The 18,873-nt window shown below is 40.2% G+C and overlaps 1 protein-coding gene across 2 annotated transcripts in view; it reads left to right on the plus strand.

Moving 5' to 3' along the window:
* EP300 (EP300 lysine acetyltransferase) overlaps window positions 1-16,959 on the plus strand; it is an 82,613-nt gene extending 65,654 nt beyond the window's left edge. For both annotated transcript variants that reach the window (XM_081310492.1, XM_081310493.1), the window contains 11 exons: window positions 187-243; window positions 1,471-1,548; window positions 3,726-3,793; window positions 5,040-5,190; window positions 5,316-5,462; window positions 6,181-6,294; window positions 7,932-8,097; window positions 8,828-8,992; window positions 10,374-10,535; window positions 13,019-13,300; window positions 13,668-16,959. In XM_081310492.1, coding sequence (XP_081166618.1) covers window positions 187-243; window positions 1,471-1,548; window positions 3,726-3,793; window positions 5,040-5,190; window positions 5,316-5,462; window positions 6,181-6,294; window positions 7,932-8,097; window positions 8,828-8,992; window positions 10,374-10,535; window positions 13,019-13,300; window positions 13,668-15,866 — 3,589 coding nt within the window. In that variant the 3' untranslated portion in view covers window positions 15,867-16,959. The remainder of the gene's footprint in view (window positions 1-186; window positions 244-1,470; window positions 1,549-3,725; window positions 3,794-5,039; window positions 5,191-5,315; window positions 5,463-6,180; window positions 6,295-7,931; window positions 8,098-8,827; window positions 8,993-10,373; window positions 10,536-13,018; window positions 13,301-13,667) is intronic.
* Window positions 16,960-18,873: the final 1,914 nt, after the last annotated feature.

An 18,873-nucleotide genomic window follows, 5' to 3' on the forward strand; every position in this document is an offset into this window, starting at 1 on the left:
TAAATTCCTTTTCATAAACATGCATTTGTGTAGCCCAAGAATGCATATATGTACACACACACACACACCCCTAAAGTATCTAAATTATCCTTCTACTATGTGGGTGTGATCCCTTTAGTTAGATATGGTTAGATTGCTCATCTTTCTCTATTGCCTTTTCTCATAGTGTCTGTTTTCTCTCCTTAGTACAATAAATAAAGAACAGTTTTCCAAGAGAAAAAATGACACATTGGATCCTGAATTGTAAGTAGTTTCTCTTGACCAATCAATACACTTTGACCTTTTTCCTTTCTTTCATTCTCGTTTTCCATGATCAGATGACTATATTTCTGTGTTAAATCTACATGATGTACATTTAAATTGCCAGAAAAAAATATGGAAAGCATTTAGGAACTACGCCTGTTTTATGTTAGTTTGTATTTCCAGGTAGTAGTGTTCATATATATTTTACTGAATGGTTTAATGTTTTATTGTGGTGGTTCTCTCTCTTTTTTTTTTTTTTTTTTACTGGTTAAGGAACCAGCGCCTCACATACACTAGGCAAGCGCTCTACCACACTGGGCTATATATCCCCAGCACAGCTGTTCATAGTGTTTCTATGGGCCCATGTGAAACATCACATTACCTCTGCATAGTGTTTCTGTGGGCCCATGTGAAACATCACATTACCTCTGCTCACTGCTTTGTATTCCATGTTCCATTATGTCCTGCATTTACAGTGCATGCTCATAATCTCTTCATTTGAAGCACCTGGAGCACTGAAATATACCAGTTTTTTAGGTGTTTCTACAATGGATGGGGATGGTATTGGACTCGTTGAGATAATACAGAAATTTGTTATGTACAGAAATTTATACTGACTTTCTATAGTCAAATTTAAGATGGTCACATTTAATGACTGAATATTATCACTTTTGAAATTTGCTTTATCTATAAACACTAAACATTTTAAAAATAAAAAGTTCGTTAAATTGTTTTTCCAGTTTTTTGGGCTTGACCTTGGCTAGCTTTTGAATTGTTAGAAATACTGGAAATTTGGGGGCTGGGGATGTGGCTCAAGCGGTAGTGCGCTCGCCTGGCATGCGTGCAGCCTGGGTTCGATCCTCAGCACCACATACAAACAAAGATGTTGTGTCCGCCGAAAACTGGAAAAGAAATATTAAAATTCTCTCTCTCTCTCTCTCTCTCTCTCTCTCTCTCTCTCCTCTCTCTCTCTCTCTCTCTCTCTCTCTCTCTCTCTCAAAAAAAAAGAAATACTGGAAATTTAAAAAAAAATTAGTTGTCAATGGACCTTTATGTATGCATTTATATGTAGTGCTGAGAGAATCAAACCCAGTGCCTCATACATGCTAGGCAAATGATATATCACTGAGCTATAACCCAACCCTGGAAATTTCTTTTTTAGTTACTACTCAGTTTGAATTTCATTGAAGTTTCTGTGTTAATTTTGGCATTGGATTGCAATTTCAGGTTTGTTGAATGTACAGAGTGTGGAAGGAAGATGCATCAGATCTGTGTCCTTCATCATGAGATCATCTGGCCAGCTGGGTGAGGCTTATATCAATGTTTTCTCTGGAATTTTTCTTCATGAATATTAAGTTTTTTTCTTTGCCATAACCATTTTTACCTTCAGAGTTACTGTCTTTAAAATGTTTTCTTTGGATTGGGAAAAATCTCAGTATGATTTAATGTTTGAAACATTAAATAACCTAAAATCCAAAAATAAAAAATAGATTTCTCTCTTATTTGCATGCATTCTTTTCATTCATATATGTATATTTTATTCCGCTGGGTGTTACATTAAAATTGTTATATCAAAAGTAAATCTTTTGATAAAGCAGGTGTTAGATGTCATATAGCAATAGAAAAATAGATACAGATAGATATTGGTGAGGGACACTTGTTACTACTTTAGAACACATGCTATGATAAATGATGACTTTGCTAAGTGTTTTGACTTAAACAGTTTTTGGTGGGGATGGGGACAAGTTACATAGCTGTACTTGCAGTATAGGCTCATATTGAGAGAGGGACAGACAACCTTTCACTATGCAATAGTGGAGCTGATCCCAGCTCCATTCCCAAGGAAGAAGGGGAAATACGGGGCTTCATGGATCTCCATTACACATTGGACAAATTATTAATGCTGGTTTGATGGTCACATAGGAAAGGGGAAACTATTTAAAATTTTTACAGAAAATATGGAATTGACCCCCAGCACTGCCAAAAAAAAGGTTTTTGGGTTTTATTTTTGTAGAAAATAACTCTAAGGAAAATTACAATAGGTGATTTTTAGTTACTACTTAATTTTCAGTTTGAATTATCTTGAAGTGTGCTTTTTTAGAGCTCTATTTAATAATTGTAGACTTGATAAGAATGATTATGATTAAAGAGATTTCTTATGGTTACTACAATTTAGGAGCAGTCAGCTAATTTGAGATGATATTTACATTATTAAGCTTGCTTTTTTTCTAAATCAATAAAGTAAAAAAATAAGATTCTTTCTTCTCTTCCACCCAAATTCCTCACCACCAGAATAACCATGGCTAACAGTTCCCACATCTATTTCTGTTTACCAGCCATTATGGTTTTTTTTTTTGTTTGTTTGTTTTTTGTTTGTTTGTTTGTTTTAAGAGAGAGTGAGAGACAGAGAGAGAGAGAATTTTTAATATTTATTTTTTAGTATTTGGCGGACACAACATCTTTGTTTGTGTGTGGTGCTGAGGATCGAACCCGGGCCGCACACATGCCAGACGAGCCCGCTACCGCTTGAGCCACATCCCCAGCCCCCAGCCATTATGTTTTACTGATGTAAATACTAGTTCTATTTTTTAAGTTTTTGCATCTGATACATCAGGGACATTCATTTATGTGTGCTGCATTTTGGGGGTTGTGGGGTTTGGTTTTGATTCCTTTAATTTTGGATAATACTAGAGATCAAAGCCAGCAACTTAGACATACTAGGCAAGTGCTCTACCCCTGAGCTGTATCTCCAGCCCTTTTTGAGATAGGGTCTCAAAGTTGCTGAGGCTGGCCTTGAACTTGTGATCTTCTGCCTCTGTCTCCCCAGTAGCTGGGATTACAAGCATGTGCCACTGTGCCCAGCTTTTAGTTTTGAGACAGGGTCTTGCTATGTTTCCCAGGCTGGCCTTGAACTTGTTCTTCTCCTAGTTCAGTCTCCCAAGTAGGTGGGATTACAGGGGTATATATCACCATGCCTAAGTCTGCTATATCTTTAATGGATCATTAGTTTCTGTAATGAACTGTAACCCATTTAGTTAATTATTGATGTTTATGTGATTTCAGGTTGCAAGAAACTACATGTACACACATGTAATTATAGGAACAAAGAGAATGTATGTTTGAAATCAGTTGGTTCTACTTTTAAAATATACATTTCTACCTGTAGCGTTTAGGAAATATCAACACTTGTGCCACTGTGATTGTCCAGGAGAATATTCCTGTCTTAGTTTGTAATCTAATCTTTTCATATATAAACCAATTTATTTGCCCTTCACATTTCTTAAAATTTTTCTTATTGATTCCTAAAGGTGCTGTGTGTATTCTTTGTATTAACCTTTTGTTGTATATGCAGAAATACTTGTGTCAGGTTGTCTTCTGAATTTTAATTTTATGCAGATGACAAGTTTTGTTTTTTGGTGTTTTTTAATCTATGTTAACTTAAATGCTATGTTGTGTAAGCAAAGTCTTGGTTTACATTTTAGATTTGTCTGTGATGGCTGTTTAAAGAAAACTGCACGAACTAGAAAAGAGAATAAGTTTTCTGCTAAAAGTAAGTTTTAATCTTATTTAAAGTTATTTAATCAGTAATCTACTGAAAGTTGAATTGTAATCTGCATTTTTGTGTGAAATTGATTAGACACAACGTGTTTTCCTTTTTTGTATGTTTCTCCTCACTTGGAGCATTTCATAATGAGGACCACATGTGGAAATAATTGGCCAGAAATGCCATCCTCTGAGCAACTATATCATTTATAGGGACAACATTTTTAGGCTTCACATGATCTTTTCCAGGCGACGTGGGGCAGGAGAATCACCAAGTTTGAGGCCAATCTGGGCAACTTACTGAGACTTTGTTTCAGAAATAAAAAGGGCAAGGGATGTAGCTCAGTGGTAGAGTGCATCTGAGTTCAATCCACTGTACTGCAGAAAAGAAAGAGAATATTTTATCATAAAAGTAATTGACACTAATAATGTCATTGTAGTATTTCCTTTAGTTTTATAGATGCTTTTTCAGTATATTGTGACCTGTGGATTGCTTTGACTCCTATACTGTTTTTCAAAATGCTCAACCATTATTGTGGCTCTATGGTAGACCTCTCACCTACTAGCACATGCAATGAATGCCCTAGGTTCGATCCTTAGCACCACATAAAAATAAATAAGTAAATGTCCAACTACAACTAAGAAAAATATTAAAATATATATTATTTTGGGCTGGGGTTGTAGCTCAGCGGAAGAGTGCTTGCTGCACTTGTGCGAGACCCTGGGTTCTATCCTCAGCACCATGTAAAAATAAATAAATAAAAGATAAGATGAAATAAATAACAAGATTTTGTTCATATATATATATATATATTTTTTTTTTTTTTTTTTTTTTTGCAAAGTCCATGTTGATGTTCATTGTTCTATGGATTTAACTTTTGAAAACTTCCCAAATAGTTAAAATATGAATTTAGACATTATTTGAGTACTTTGTTTCCTTTAAATAGCACATACATAAATCACAGTGATACAGAGAATTATGCATAGCCCCACTCTAATATGACATATAAACAAAATTTTCTTCCTCTGCCCCCTTCCCCATACCAGCTACCTAGCTAACTTTTTAAAAATTTTAGTTCGTTTTTCTGTTTACACTGGGAATGAGGAGCACAATGAGATTTGAGATTGAACCTCAAGACTGATAGTAAAATTTCAATAATCTTGGTGAGGTTTTTTGTTTTGGTTTTGATTTTGTTTATTCTGGGGGTTGAACCCAAGGCCAAACCTTTTTAACTTTTAATGTGTGTTCTTAGGGTTGCCATCTACCAGGCTTGGCACCTTTCTAGAGAATCGAGTGAATGACTTTCTGAGGCGACAGAATCATCCTGAATCAGGAGAGGTTACTGTTAGGGTTGTTCATGCTTCCGACAAAACTGTGGAGGTCAAACCAGGCATGAAAGCAAGGTATCTGTTAATTTCCCTTTTTTTCTCTTATGGATCCATGGTTGTTCATACCTAGGTTCTATTGGTCATTCCAACCTGAATGATATATGTTGTGGGTTTTTTTCCCCCTAATCCGTATTGTGTAGGTTTGTAGATAGTGGAGAGATGGCAGAATCCTTTCCATACCGAACCAAAGCCCTCTTTGCCTTTGAAGAGATTGATGGTGTTGACTTGTGCTTCTTTGGCATGCATGTTCAAGAGTATGGCTCTGACTGCCCTCCACCCAACCAGAGGTATGACTGCCTTGCTATGGCTAATTTCTAATTTGTATAGGGCTTGAAAATAATAACAGATGAAGAAGCATTACAGGGTACTAAAGGGTTTAGTGTGCTTGGTTGGAACATGAAAAATCTTAAGTATTAAGTCAAACAGATTGACAAAATGGCCCCCAAACAGAAAATAACTATACAACGCTTCTCTTAAAGGATATGAGTAGCAGCCTGGAACTAAACTCATACATTTCAGAAAATTGACTTAAATCTAGGTTGCTAATATTTGGAGTAGGATGGTTAGAAATTCTGTCTCCCAAAACAGTATGAAAGGCAAGAGTAAGAATTCTGGGGCTGGGGATGTGGCTCAAGCAGTAGCGCGCTTGCCTGGCATGCGTGCGGCCCGGGTTTGATCCTCAGCACCAGATACAAAGATGTTGTGTCCGCCGAAAACTAAAAAATAAATATTAAGAGACTCTGAAAAAAAAAAGAATTCTGTCAGAATATATTCAATATATATATTGATTGGTATAATATGTGCCATGCTGGGTATTAATACAGGAAGTTTAAGGCTCATTAACTTCTCTGAAAGGTCCACAATCTATTTGTTTACTAATGTTAACAAGCACTACAGTTGAAAGGGTGAGCAAAGAACGTAGAAGAAAGGGAAGGTATTTTTAGCCACATAAAATAACAATTCTTTTTGATATATGTCTTATTTTTTTCTCCGTTTTTGATATAGGAGAGTATATATATCTTACCTCGATAGTGTTCATTTCTTCCGTCCTAAATGCTTGAGGACTGCAGTCTATCATGAAATTCTAATTGGATATTTAGAATATGTCAAGAAATTGGGGTAAGTATATTGATTATTTCTTTTAAACAACGTTATTGTGGTGAGAACATAGGCGGAAATGTTTAAATACATAATTTTTACCTTTTCCTTACCTTGGTCTTACCTCACATTAACTATAATCTGAACATTATTGAAGCCCCTCTGAAGTTAATGCTACTAATACAAAGGATTATTTTCCTAGTTTCACCCATCCTACTTTAGCTTTATTTATTTATTATTTTAATATTTATTTTTAGTTATCGGCAGACACAACATCTTTGTTTGTATGTGGTTCTGAGGATCAAACCTGGTCCGCATGCATGCCAGGCGAGCGCGTTACTACTTGAGCCGCATCCCTAGCCCCTTAGCTTTATTTTCTTCAATTGAAATTGAATGTTGGTTTGCAATCTCCCTCCCCTCACTCCATCCCTCCTACATACTGGGGATGGAAACCAGGGGCTACATCCATATCCCTTTCTCATTTTTAATCTTGAGATGGGGTCTCACTGAATTACCCCATCTGGACTTGAACTTGTGATCTTCCTGCCTCAGCCTTGCAAGAAGCTAGTTATGGTGTGTGCCACTGTCCCCCACTACGGGCCAAATCTTTATTTTATTTTACTTATAGATGCACACAACACAATGCCTTTATTTTTTTGTGGTGCTGGGGATCGAACCCGGGTCCCGCCCGTGCTAGGCAAGCGCTCTATCGCTGAGCCACAATCCCAGCCCCATTAAAGGCCAAATCTTGAACTGCATTTGATCTTGTGACACCTGAGTATCAAGACCAAAAACAAAACTGTTTTAAAGGTATTCCATGTATATATATCCTGGAGAATAAAACGTGGAAGGCAAGGTGGTGATACACTTTTCAGTTTGCCTTTCATTTAACCTTTTGTTAAAATGGGCCATGTTCCTTGCATTAAAATCTTCGTTTGGGGGCTGGGGTTTGTGGCTCAGTGGTAGAGCGCTTGCCTTACAAGTGAGAGACCCTGGGTTCCATCCTTAACACCACATAAAAATAAGTAAAATGAAGGTACTGTATCCAACTACAACTAAAAAATAAATATTTAAAAAAAATCTTCTTTTGGTGGTAAAATATAAATCTGGGATTTTGATACAGAGCTAAATAATCCCCTCTCTGAATGAAATTCGCCATACTACTTCGTGGCCTCCTAAATATAGTAGGCAATGTGAGATCCATTTTTATTGCTGTGTATTATGCCTAGTTCTGGCATAAGAATTTTGATCTGATGTTAGATTGTGCAGTTTGTTATCTTGAGAAAAATTATTGGCTTCTGTGTCAGCTCTACCCATGTGCTTTGAAGTTTAAATTCTACCAGGTGCAGTGGTGCACATGTAATCCCAGCTACTTCATAGTATAGGCAGGAGAATCTCTGAACCTAGGGCAGCCTGGGCAACATAGTGAGATCCCATCTCTTATATGAAGGGTAAGTGCAGTGATGCATGCCAATAAGCAGGAGGCTAAATTGACAGGGGAATTTAGGCCAGAACCCTGTCTTAAAAGAAAAAGGGATAGGAGTATAGTTCAATGGTAGAGCACCCCTGGGTTAAATCCCCAGCACCACAATAAGTAAAATATAACATTCTGTCTAGAATGAATGACCTCTTGGTATTCCTTCTCTTTGTGGTGTTAGATATACAACAGGGCATATTTGGGCATGTCCACCAAGTGAGGGGGATGACTACATCTTCCATTGCCATCCTCCTGACCAGAAGATACCCAAACCCAAGCGACTGCAGGAGTGGTACAAAAAGATGCTTGACAAGGCTGTGTCAGAGCGTATTGTCCATGACTACAAGGTCAGTTGGAGTATGGAAATATACTGTATTCTTGGCTACTCTGTTTTCTGTCATTTTACAAGTCTTCTGTTTGCTTCTTCCACGTAATTGGTACAATTATGCTAATTTGATAGTGTCTTTATTTTATACAGATGAAAATTTTCAAAGAAACACTAGGTGTTAAAATTTTCAAAGAAACACTAGGTGTTAAAAGAGCTGTAGATCAAGAAATCTGTTATGGCCAATTAAAATAATAGACATGTTATTTAAACATCAATGAATTTAGACCATCTTATGTGCACTAAGTTGAGGAAAACAACAATTTTTTTTTTTTTTTTCCAAGCAGCCCAGCAAACCATTCAATAGCAACAATAGTTCCCAGTATTGTAGTTTGGGTCATTTTGAACATAAAGCCTCCTGGAATGCCAATAACATAACAATTAGAAGGAGGGCTGCTAGTGCTAGTGCCATCTCTTAGACCTAGCAGGAAAATATTACACCGTGTGTTTATGTTAAAGCAGAATATATTCCTATCATCATGAGTATAGGAAAGGAAAATTGGGATACTGACATTAGACGAGGTTTTTTCACTATTCATGCATGACACTAAATATCTTCCTGACATATGGGTTAGGGATAAAATCTCAGCCAGCTTTTAGAAGACATTTTAATACTTTAATAATCTTGTGTCATATAATCAATGCTTTAAGAAAACATAGAAATTACTGTTTGTACTACGATGTTTTTACAGGATATTTTTAAACAAGCTACTGAAGATCGATTGACAAGTGCAAAGGAATTGCCATACTTTGAGGGTGATTTTTGGCCCAATGTTTTGGAAGAGAGTATTAAGGAACTGGAACAAGAGGAAGAAGAGAGAAAGCGGGAAGAAAACACCAGCAATGAAAGCACTGATGTAAGGGCATTGTTTTCTTTTCACTGTCTGCCTTGAATCTTACAAATAATCCAGATAGGAGCTTCACTTTTTACCTTGGTGTGAAAGAACTCTTTTTAAATTGAGCAAGATGGCTGAGGACATAGCTCAAGAGGCATGTGTGGGGTCCTGGGTTCCATCTCCAGCACCATGAAAAAATTTTTGCAAAAAATGGTGGCTTAGAATGATTTCTATATGACTCTGTTTCTTTCATCTTCTTTAGCATCAGACTCCCTTTCACAATTTAGATGAGTAATAAGTGATAAAAGAAACAAGAATTAATTCTGAAAAACTGACTTTGTGTGTGGTGTCGTTTTTTTCCCCCATACTGGAAATTAAAACCCAGGGCCTTGAGCATGCTAGGCATACCACTGAGCTACATCCCCAGTCGTAAAGAATTATCTATCTAAAGGGCTTAGTTATGGATATTTTAGACCTTGAGGGCCATATTGCTTCTGGCATCTGTTTTCCACCTTTTTCCTTCCAGTCTCAGGAATAAAAACATAGGGCCTCATGCACATGAGACAAGCACTTTACTGCAGACCTGCATTCTCAGCCACCGCCACATTCCCCCCTTTAATTTTTAACTAAGAGCCCTTTCGTATGGCATTTATGGCTATTAAAAATTAGGCCTGGGACAGTTTTGCTTCTCCATCACATAGAACTTGGCTTAGTAACCCTGATAGTCACTTTCCAGAGCATATCTAGAATTCACTGTACTGGCTTTTTTTTTTTTTTTTTTTGAGTCCTAATTAGATTTCTGACTTATAAATCCTAGGGTTGGGGATGTGATGTTGGCTTAGTGGTAGAGCGCTTGCCTAGTGTGGATGAGGCCCTGGATTTAATCCCCAACACCATATCACACACATACAAATTCTACATAGCGTTTTAGTTTAAAATACTTGGTTTTTCAGGATGGGTTGGAGCTTTTTTGTTGGTTTGTTTTATAGGCTCATACAATTCTAGAATGAAAGTTGGTAGGATACAAAACCCAAGGTCTTATGGATCACCCACTCCATGCACTCTTTACTACCCCATACAGCCATTCCTTGTTTCTTAGCCAAGATCTGGGCTTTGTTCCATCATCGGGGTCTGTGCACTGTGAGGCTCTTCTAGGCAGAATGTTAGGGATGCATCAATCACCTTAATGAAGGATCAAGTCTGCACTGGAGAAAATTGGGGCAAATATATTAGTTTGCTATAAATAGCAGCTTAAAAAGGAGAGAGTAAGTGAAGAGCTTGTGAAATATAAGTTTAATCTCTAGCTTAAAAGGGGAGAAGAGTCATTTTATCTTCAGAATTGTTTACAAATCACTTCTTAATAAAACCTTAATGTTTTCTTGTCTTTCTGGCCACCATATAGGTGACAAAAGGAGACAGCAAAAATGCTAAAAAGAAAAATAATAAGAAAACCAGCAAAAACAAGAGCAGCTTGAGTAGGGGTAACAAAAAGAAGCCTGGTATGCCCAATGTATCTAATGACCTCTCCCAGAAACTATATGCAACCATGGAGAAACATAAAGAGGTAAGAGGCAGTCTCCAAGAGGTGGGTGAAAGAAACGACCCACCCCAATTGGCATTTATGATGTAAGCACCAAACCACTGAAAATTCAGTGGAGAGAACTCATTTGATGGTGATTGGGAAGAAAAAAGAGTCTTAGTGGGTTTTATAAGACAGTGTTTATTAGTTTGTGCGGTCGTTGGATTTATAACTCAAAAGTATATGCATAGTTTGTCTAACTCTATAACATTGTATTATTTTATGCGGTGCTGAGGATTGAAATGCAGTGCCTCACACATGCTAAGCAAGAGCTCTACCACTGAGCCACAACCATAGCCCTCGAATGTACTTGGTGTTTGGTGAATGTTGTTTTTCTAAACTCCTTAGAACTCCCATTAGCCAGCTGGGCACAGTGGCACACACCTATAATCCCAGCAGCTTGGGAGACTGAGGCAGGAGAATCATGAGTTCAAAGCCAGCCTCAGCAACTGTGAGGCACTAAGCAACTCCATGAGACCTGTCCCTTAATAAAATACAAAATAGGACTGGGGATGTGGCTCAGTGGTCAGGTAACCCTGAGTTCAATCCCCAGTACCAAAAAAAAAAAAATTTTTTTTAACTCCATTAGCCATTTCAGTTTGTTTGTAATGGTGCTTTTGAGAAAGAAATGGGGAAAGAAAAAAAAATTATGTTTGTTCCTGCTTTGGAACCAGGCATGGTGGGGCATGCCTCTAATCTCAACAATTTATTGAGACCATGTCTCAAAGGGATGGGAATGTGATTCAGTGGTGAGTTTTTAAAAAAAAAAGTAAAATTAGGAAGTAGAATTGGAGAAAAATCAATCATTCACATATATACTTATAACCCTTTTTTCTGATTAATTTTTTACATTGTTTGTTATGGGTAGTTGAGGATATAACTGGAGTTTCCCATAAGAAAAAACCAAGACATAAAGTTTTGTGGTGGTGGTAGTTTCAATATCACAGTTCAATTCTTACAGACACCAAGTTATTCTTTTACAGAAAGTGGCAGTTATGCGGAGAGGGAACAGAAAGTTTGATTTTAAATATGGAATTACAACTATTGGTTAAGCAGTTTCTTTGGAAGAGAAATAAATATGCAGAACCCTCTCCTGTAATTTATACCTTATAGGTATTCAAGCATCTTTTCCCATAGTCCACTACTGTGCCCATCCCCCTTTTTTATTGAGGCCTAGCAAATTGACATGGTTATCAGAGAAATATAGGCTTGATACCATAACCTCAGCCATGCTATCAAAATGAATTTCTGAGTTACTAATTGGGTATTAATTATCAACAGTTAGCTCTTTTAATTCTTCAAACAGTAGTTAATGCTAAGTTTAACTTAAATTGTGGACACATTCATTCCTTGACTGGGTTTTAATCTTAGGGCCTGAATTCTGAGGCTCTGGGGTAGGTTATAAATCACTGTATTAGCTTCACTATAGATAGTAACAAAAGCACTGGTTGGCCCAGTGCATTGCAGATCTTCCTGCCAGTCTGCAGATTTTCTGTCTGTTAGAAACTGGCTAAAACCAGCATGGGCTGCATAGCAGGTTAGTGTAATTAGTTGAATAAAAGTTTATAGTTCTAGGGCTGGGGCTGCTACTCAGTGGTAGCACCTGGCATGTGTAAGGCACTGGGGTAAGTAAGGCACTGGGTTCGATTCTCAGCACCACATATAAATAAAAGTCTATCAACAACTAAAAAATAATTTTAAAAAAAAAAATAGTTCATAGTTCTAGCCAGGCACAGTGGTGCACACCTGTAATCCTAGTAACATGAGAGGCTGGGGCAGGAAGATCGAAAATTCAAGACCAGCCTCAGCAACACAGCAAGACCCTATCTCAGAAAATAAGAAGAGGATGTAGCTCACAGTGATAGTTCCATCCCCAGTACCAATTTCAACACGCCGGTTGCTTGTTGCCGCCTCTAATGGTTATGGGAAATGATGTTTGTTCCAAGTTTCCAACCTTCAGTGGTGTTTTTTTTGTTTTTGTTTTTCCACTCAAGAAACTTACCCTAGTGTCACCATCTAATGTCTGGTCCTGTGTTCTATTCCAGGATATTGAGTCAAATTGTGTTGAGTTGCCTTTCATTTTGAATTGTTGTCAGCTTTTTCTTCAGAGACATGAGTATTTTCTTGATGAGTAGTTACGCAGACTTTCTCTTTTTGAGCTTTGTGATTGTTTGTTCGCAGTTAGATTCAGGTTAAACCATTAGTTCCATCTTAGACTGTCTTGAAGCAAAATGTTCACTGTATACTGGGCCTGATCTAGACCATTCTTATTTTTGAAGGATTTATTGAATCAAGTGGGAAAGATAGATACATTATACCTAATCAGAGAGAACAGAGATAGGTGAATAGGAGGAGAGGTAAGTATGGTAGTAAGCTAACCCTGCATCTACTCAGCCCGCTGGGTGCTGCTCAACTTCTTTCTGCTATAGTTATACTCTAGAGTTAGAATAAGCTTATCTGTTTGGCAGGTCTTCTTTGTGATCCGCCTCATCGCCGGCCCTGCTGCCAACTCCCTGCCTCCCATCGTTGATCCTGACCCTCTCATCCCTTGTGATCTGATGGATGGTCGGGATGCATTCCTTACCCTGGCCAGGGACAAGCATCTGGAGTTCTCTTCACTCCGACGAGCCCAGTGGTCCACCATGTGCATGCTGGTGGAACTGCACACACAGAGCCAGGACCGCTTTGTCTACACCTGCAATGAGTGCAAGCACCACGTGGAGACACGCTGGCACTGCACCGTATGTGAGGTCAGTACCAGGTTGTAGGAAGGAGGGGGTTCTGGGTCTTTATTGTCTTAAAGGGTAATGCAGACATATGTTACATAGTTGAGAAAGGGCCCAACCTCATGTTTGCTTTTTTGTTTGGCTTGGTTTTAATTGTGGATGGACATGATATTTATTTTTTTATGTGGTGCTGAGGATCAAACCCAGTGCCTTGCACTTTTGAGGCAAGCACTCCATCACTGAGCTACAACCCCAGTCCCTGGCCTCATATTTGAAGAGGCTAATTTTACCCTGTTTAAAAAGGAGCTTCTGTAGCCTATGCCAAGTATCTAAAAATGCTTTTGAATGATTTAATTCTTCGAGAATTGACCTGCACTCATTTTTTCCCCAGGATTATGACTTGTGTATCACCTGCTATAACACTAAAAACCATGATCACAAAATGGAGAAATTAGGTCTTGGCTTAGATGATGAGAGCAACAACCAGCAGGCTGCAGCCACCCAGAGCCCAGGAGATTCTCGTCGCCTGAGCATCCAGCGCTGTATCCAGTCTCTGGTCCATGCCTGCCAGTGCCGCAATGCCAACTGCTCTCTGCCCTCTTGCCAGAAGATGAAGCGGGTTGTGCAGCATACCAAGGGCTGCAAACGGAAAACCAATGGTGGGTGCCCTATCTGCAAGCAGCTCATTGCCCTCTGCTGCTACCATGCCAAGCACTGCCAGGAGAACAAGTGCCCTGTGCCGTTCTGCCTCAACATCAAGCAAAAGCTCCGGCAACAGCAACTGCAGCACCGGCTCCAGCAGGCTCAGATGCTCCGCAGGAGGATGGCCAGCATGCAGCGGACTGGTGTGGTGGGGCAACAGGGCCTGCCCTCCCCAACTCCTGCCACTCCAACCACACCAACTGGCCAACAGCCAACCACACCACAGACACCCCAGCCCCAGCCCACCTCTCAGCCCCAGCCTACCCCTCCCAACAGCATGCCCCCCTACTTACCCAGGACTCAGGCTGCTGGCCCTGTGTCCCAGGGTAAGGCTGCAGGCCAGGTGACCCCTCCAACCCCTCCTCAGACTGCTCAACCACCCCTTCCAGGCCCCCCACCTGCAGCAGTAGAAATGGCAATGCAAATTCAGAGGGCAGCTGAGACGCAGCGCCAGATGGCCCATGTTCAAATTTTCCAAAGGCCAATCCAACACCAGATGCCCCCCATGGCCCCCATGGGAATGAACCCACCTCCCATGGCCAGAGGTCCCACTGGGCATCTGGAGCCAGGAATGGGACCTACAGGAATGCAGCAACAGCCACCCTGGGCCCAAGGAGGACTGCCTCAGCCCCAGCAACTCCAGTCCGGGATGCCAAGGCCAGCCATGATGTCAGTAGCCCAACATGGTCAGCCCTTGAACATGGCTCCACAACCAGGATTGGGCCAGGTAGGTGTGAGCCCACTCAAACCAGGCACTGTGTCTCAACAAGCCTTACAAAACCTCTTGCGGACTCTCAGGTCTCCCAGCTCTCCCCTACAGCAGCAACAGGTGCTTAGTATCCTTCATGCCAACCCCCAGCTATTGGCTGCATTCATCAAGCAGCGGGCTGCCAAGTATGCCAACTCTAATCCACAACCTCTTCCTGGGCAGCCAGGCATGCCCCAGGGGCAGCCAGGGCTACAACCACCTACCATGCCAGGTCAGCAGGGCGTCCACTCCAGTCCAGCCATGCAGAACATGAATCCCATGCAAGCAGGAGTCCAGAGGGCTGGCCTGCCCCAGCAGCAGCCACAGCAGCAACTCCAACCACCCATGGGAGGGATGAGCCCCCAAGCGCAGCAAATGAACATGAATCACAACACCATGCCTTCACAATTCCGAGACATCTTAAGACGACAGCAGATGATACAACAGCAGCAGCAGCAACAGGGAGCAGGGCCTGGAATCGGTCCAGGAATGGCCAACCATAACCAATTCCAACAACCCCAAGGAGTTGGCTACCCCCCACAGCAGCAACAGCAGCAGCAACAGCAGCGGATGCAACATCACATGCAGCAGATGCAACAAGGGAATATGGGACAGATGGGCCAGCTCCCCCAGGCCTTGGGAGCAGAGGCAGGAGCCAGTCTACAGGCCTATCAACAAAGGCTCCTTCAACAACAGATGGGATCCCCTGCTCAACCCAACCCCATGAGCCCCCAACAGCATATACTCCCAAATCAGGCTCAGTCCCCTCACCTACAAGGCCAGCAGATCCCCAATTCTCTCTCCAATCAAGTGCGCTCTCCCCAGCCTGTCCCTTCTCCACGGCCGCAATCCCAACCCCCCCACTCCAGCCCATCCCCGAGGATGCAGCCTCAGCCTTCTCCACACCACGTTTCCCCACAGACCAGTTCCCCACATCCTGGACTGGTTGCTGCCCAGGCCACCAATCCCATGGAACAAGGGCATTTTGCCAGCCCGGACCAGAATTCAATGCTTTCTCAGCTCGCTAGCAATCCAGGCATGGCAAACCTCCATGGTGCAAGCGCCACGGACCTGGGACTCAGCACCGATAACTCAGACTTGAATTCGAACCTCTCACAGAGTACACTAGACATACACTAGAGACACCTTGTAGTATTTTGGGAGCAAAAAAATTATTTTCTCTTAAGACTTTTTGTACTGAAAACAATTTTTTTGAATCTTTCTTAGCCTAAAAGACAATTTTCTTTGGAACACATAAGAACTGTGCAGTAGCCGTTTGTGGTTTAAGCAAACATGCAAGATGAACCTGAGGGATGATAGAATACAAAGAATATATTTTTGTTATGGCTGGTTACACCCAGTCTTTTTTTCCCCCCTTGTGTGTGTGGTTTAAGTGTGCACTGGGAGGAGGCTGAGGTCTGAAGCCAACCGTATGCTCCTGCCTTGCACCTCCAATAGGTTTTATTATTTTTTTTAAATTAATGAAAATATGTAATATTAATAGTTATTATTTACTGGTGCAGATGGTTGACATTTTTCCCTATTTTCCTCACTTTATGGAAGAGTTAAAAAAAAAAAAAGAACATTTCTAAAACCAGAGGACAAAAGGGGTTAATGTTACTTTAAAATTACATTCTATATATATATAAATATATATAAATATATATTAAAATACCGATTTTCTTTCTCTGGGTGCAAAGATGTTCATTCTTTTAAAAATGTTTAAAAAAAAAATTCCCCCTTTCCTTCCTTCAAGTCAACTTTTGTGCTCCAGAAAATTTTCTATTCCGTAAGTCTGAGCGTAAAACTTCAAGTATTAAAATAATTTGTACATGTAGAGAGGAAAAAATGACTTTTTCAAAATATACAGGGGCAGCTGCCAAATCGATGTATTATATATTGTGGTTTCTGTTTCTTGAAAGAATTTTTTTTTGTTATTTTTACATCTAACAAAGGAAAAAATTTAAAAAGAGGGTAAGAAACGATTCCAGTGGGATGATTTTAACATGCAAAATGTCCCTGGGGTTTCTTCTTTGCTTGCTTTCTTCCTCCTCACCCTGCCCCCACACACACACACTTTCTGTAAAACTTGAAAATAGAAAGCAAAAACCCTCAACTGTTGTAAATCATGCAATTAAAGTTGATTACTTATAAATATGAACTTTGGATCACTGTATAGACTGTTAAATTTGATTTCTTATTACCTATTGTTAAATAAACTGTGTGAGACAGACACCTGAGCTTTGTTTCACTTCTTGGGAGCACATCTTTGTCTTAAGTGCCCGATTGCTTAGGATTAAGAGGGGAAAAGGAAGACCTTAGTTTACAGCTGCCTTAACAGATATAATGAATTCCTATATAGATGTTGGAGAATTTGTCCAAAGTTCAGAGAGAAAAAAATACAACATTCCAAATACCAGTAAGATGTCAAAAGTTGAGCTGACAGGATCATCATCATTTAAGTAAGTAAGGATGACCTTGGTGTCTTCTAATTACCCTCTTACCGGGGATGAAAATGAGGACCCACGGGATCACACCTGCCTAAGTCTAAAGGAAAACCACTAGAAGTTTTGCTACCACTGCCAATTGCCCAACAAGAATTGGGTTAGAGGAACCAAGTTGAAGGAAAATGTGTGGAAAGAAAGAAAATCCTGGACAGCTGAGATTACAGTGTAAGCCCAGCAGATTGCTAGATGTTGACTATGACCAGGTGTTTTTAATTAGAACACTATTACTGAGCTGCTTTGACATTTGACTGAGCTATTTGACAATTGGCAGGTCTGGTCTGGTCTTGGTAGAGCTTTGGACTAACCATGATATATGGCAGGTATATATATACCTCAACTCTTGCGTTTTATGGTCTCAAAACAGATAAGCATTTTCTAACGGGAACTTGTACACTATTCATTAGAGCTAACTCTGAGAAAGGTATCAAGCACCTACCTGCCTCAGGTCACCAAACCAGCAGATAAATAGGGGACACCTAGATCTGTGCCAGGCCGTACAGCACTTGGTGAGGATACAGTCCTGCCTTGGAGCTAGCCAAGGTCTAGAGAAGGAGGGTTTACTAAGGTAAAGAACAGCAAAAATCTAGTGCTAAGTGACAAGGAATGCAAGAGGGGTTGGGGGAGAAAGTTTTAATAGGAATTGGGAAAGTGCCTGGGAAGGATAGTATGGAAGCTAGATCTTAGAGGGGAGATAAATTGGGAAGTAGAAGTGAGAAGGAACTTGTCCCAGAACCAGATCCTGCTGGGGAGCATCTCCAGACCCACTGGCGGAAACCCCACTGTGGAGAGTGGTGAGTGCCACTTAATCCCCTAGGACCAGGCGCCCAGGATTAGCCTGAAGCCCCAAATGGGAGATCCATGAATTCCATTACATTCCCAAGCAGTAATTTCCCAGTTTTCCTAGCTGTGCCTCTAAGAAATGGCTGGGGATATATAGCTCAGTGGGTAGAGTGCTTGCCTTACATGCCTAAGGCCCTGGGTTCAATCCCCAGCACCACAAAAACAAAAGTACTAAACTTGCACACATGTTGCATGGAGGAAGTAAGGGTGAAATGCTTAAGTGGAGATGAAGAAAAATAGCTGCCCCAGACCAGAAGTAGTGCTAAGGAGGGGGGAAGACATAGATTAATCCAGAGTCACAGAGTGCAAGGTAATTTCAGTGATTATGTAATTTTTCCCACCCTTGGTGCTGAATCTATGTTCACAGTGAAAAATTATGACGAGATCAAACAGGCCCAATTCTTCAACTGGGCAGCTTCTAATCATCACTTCACAGTATTCCAGGTGCTTTCATCTACTTAGGTTCCTAAGAGTCCCATTTGACAAATAAAAAAAAAAAGTTCAAGACCACACAGCTAGTAAAAGACTTACCAGGGAGTTGACGGTCTGCTGAACTTGCAAGCTCTTCTTCCATAGCCTTCATCTCCTTTATTATAGAAAAGCCCTGGTAATGGCTGTAAAATTAACCAATACCTGTGACGCAAGCCAGTTTAAGGATATATTGAATAAAAGTGGAAAAGACTTGTACACTAAAAACCACAAACGTTGAAAGACCTGAATAAACAAAAGATATGATTTTTCATGGACTGTGAAACCTGTCATTGCTAAGAAAACAATACCACTGAATTGATCTAGAAATT

Source organism: Spermophilus citellus (assembly GCF_964194105.1).
Source record: "Spermophilus citellus genome assembly, chromosome: 10".
Classification (NCBI taxonomy): Eukaryota; Metazoa; Chordata; class Mammalia; order Rodentia; family Sciuridae; genus Spermophilus; species Spermophilus citellus.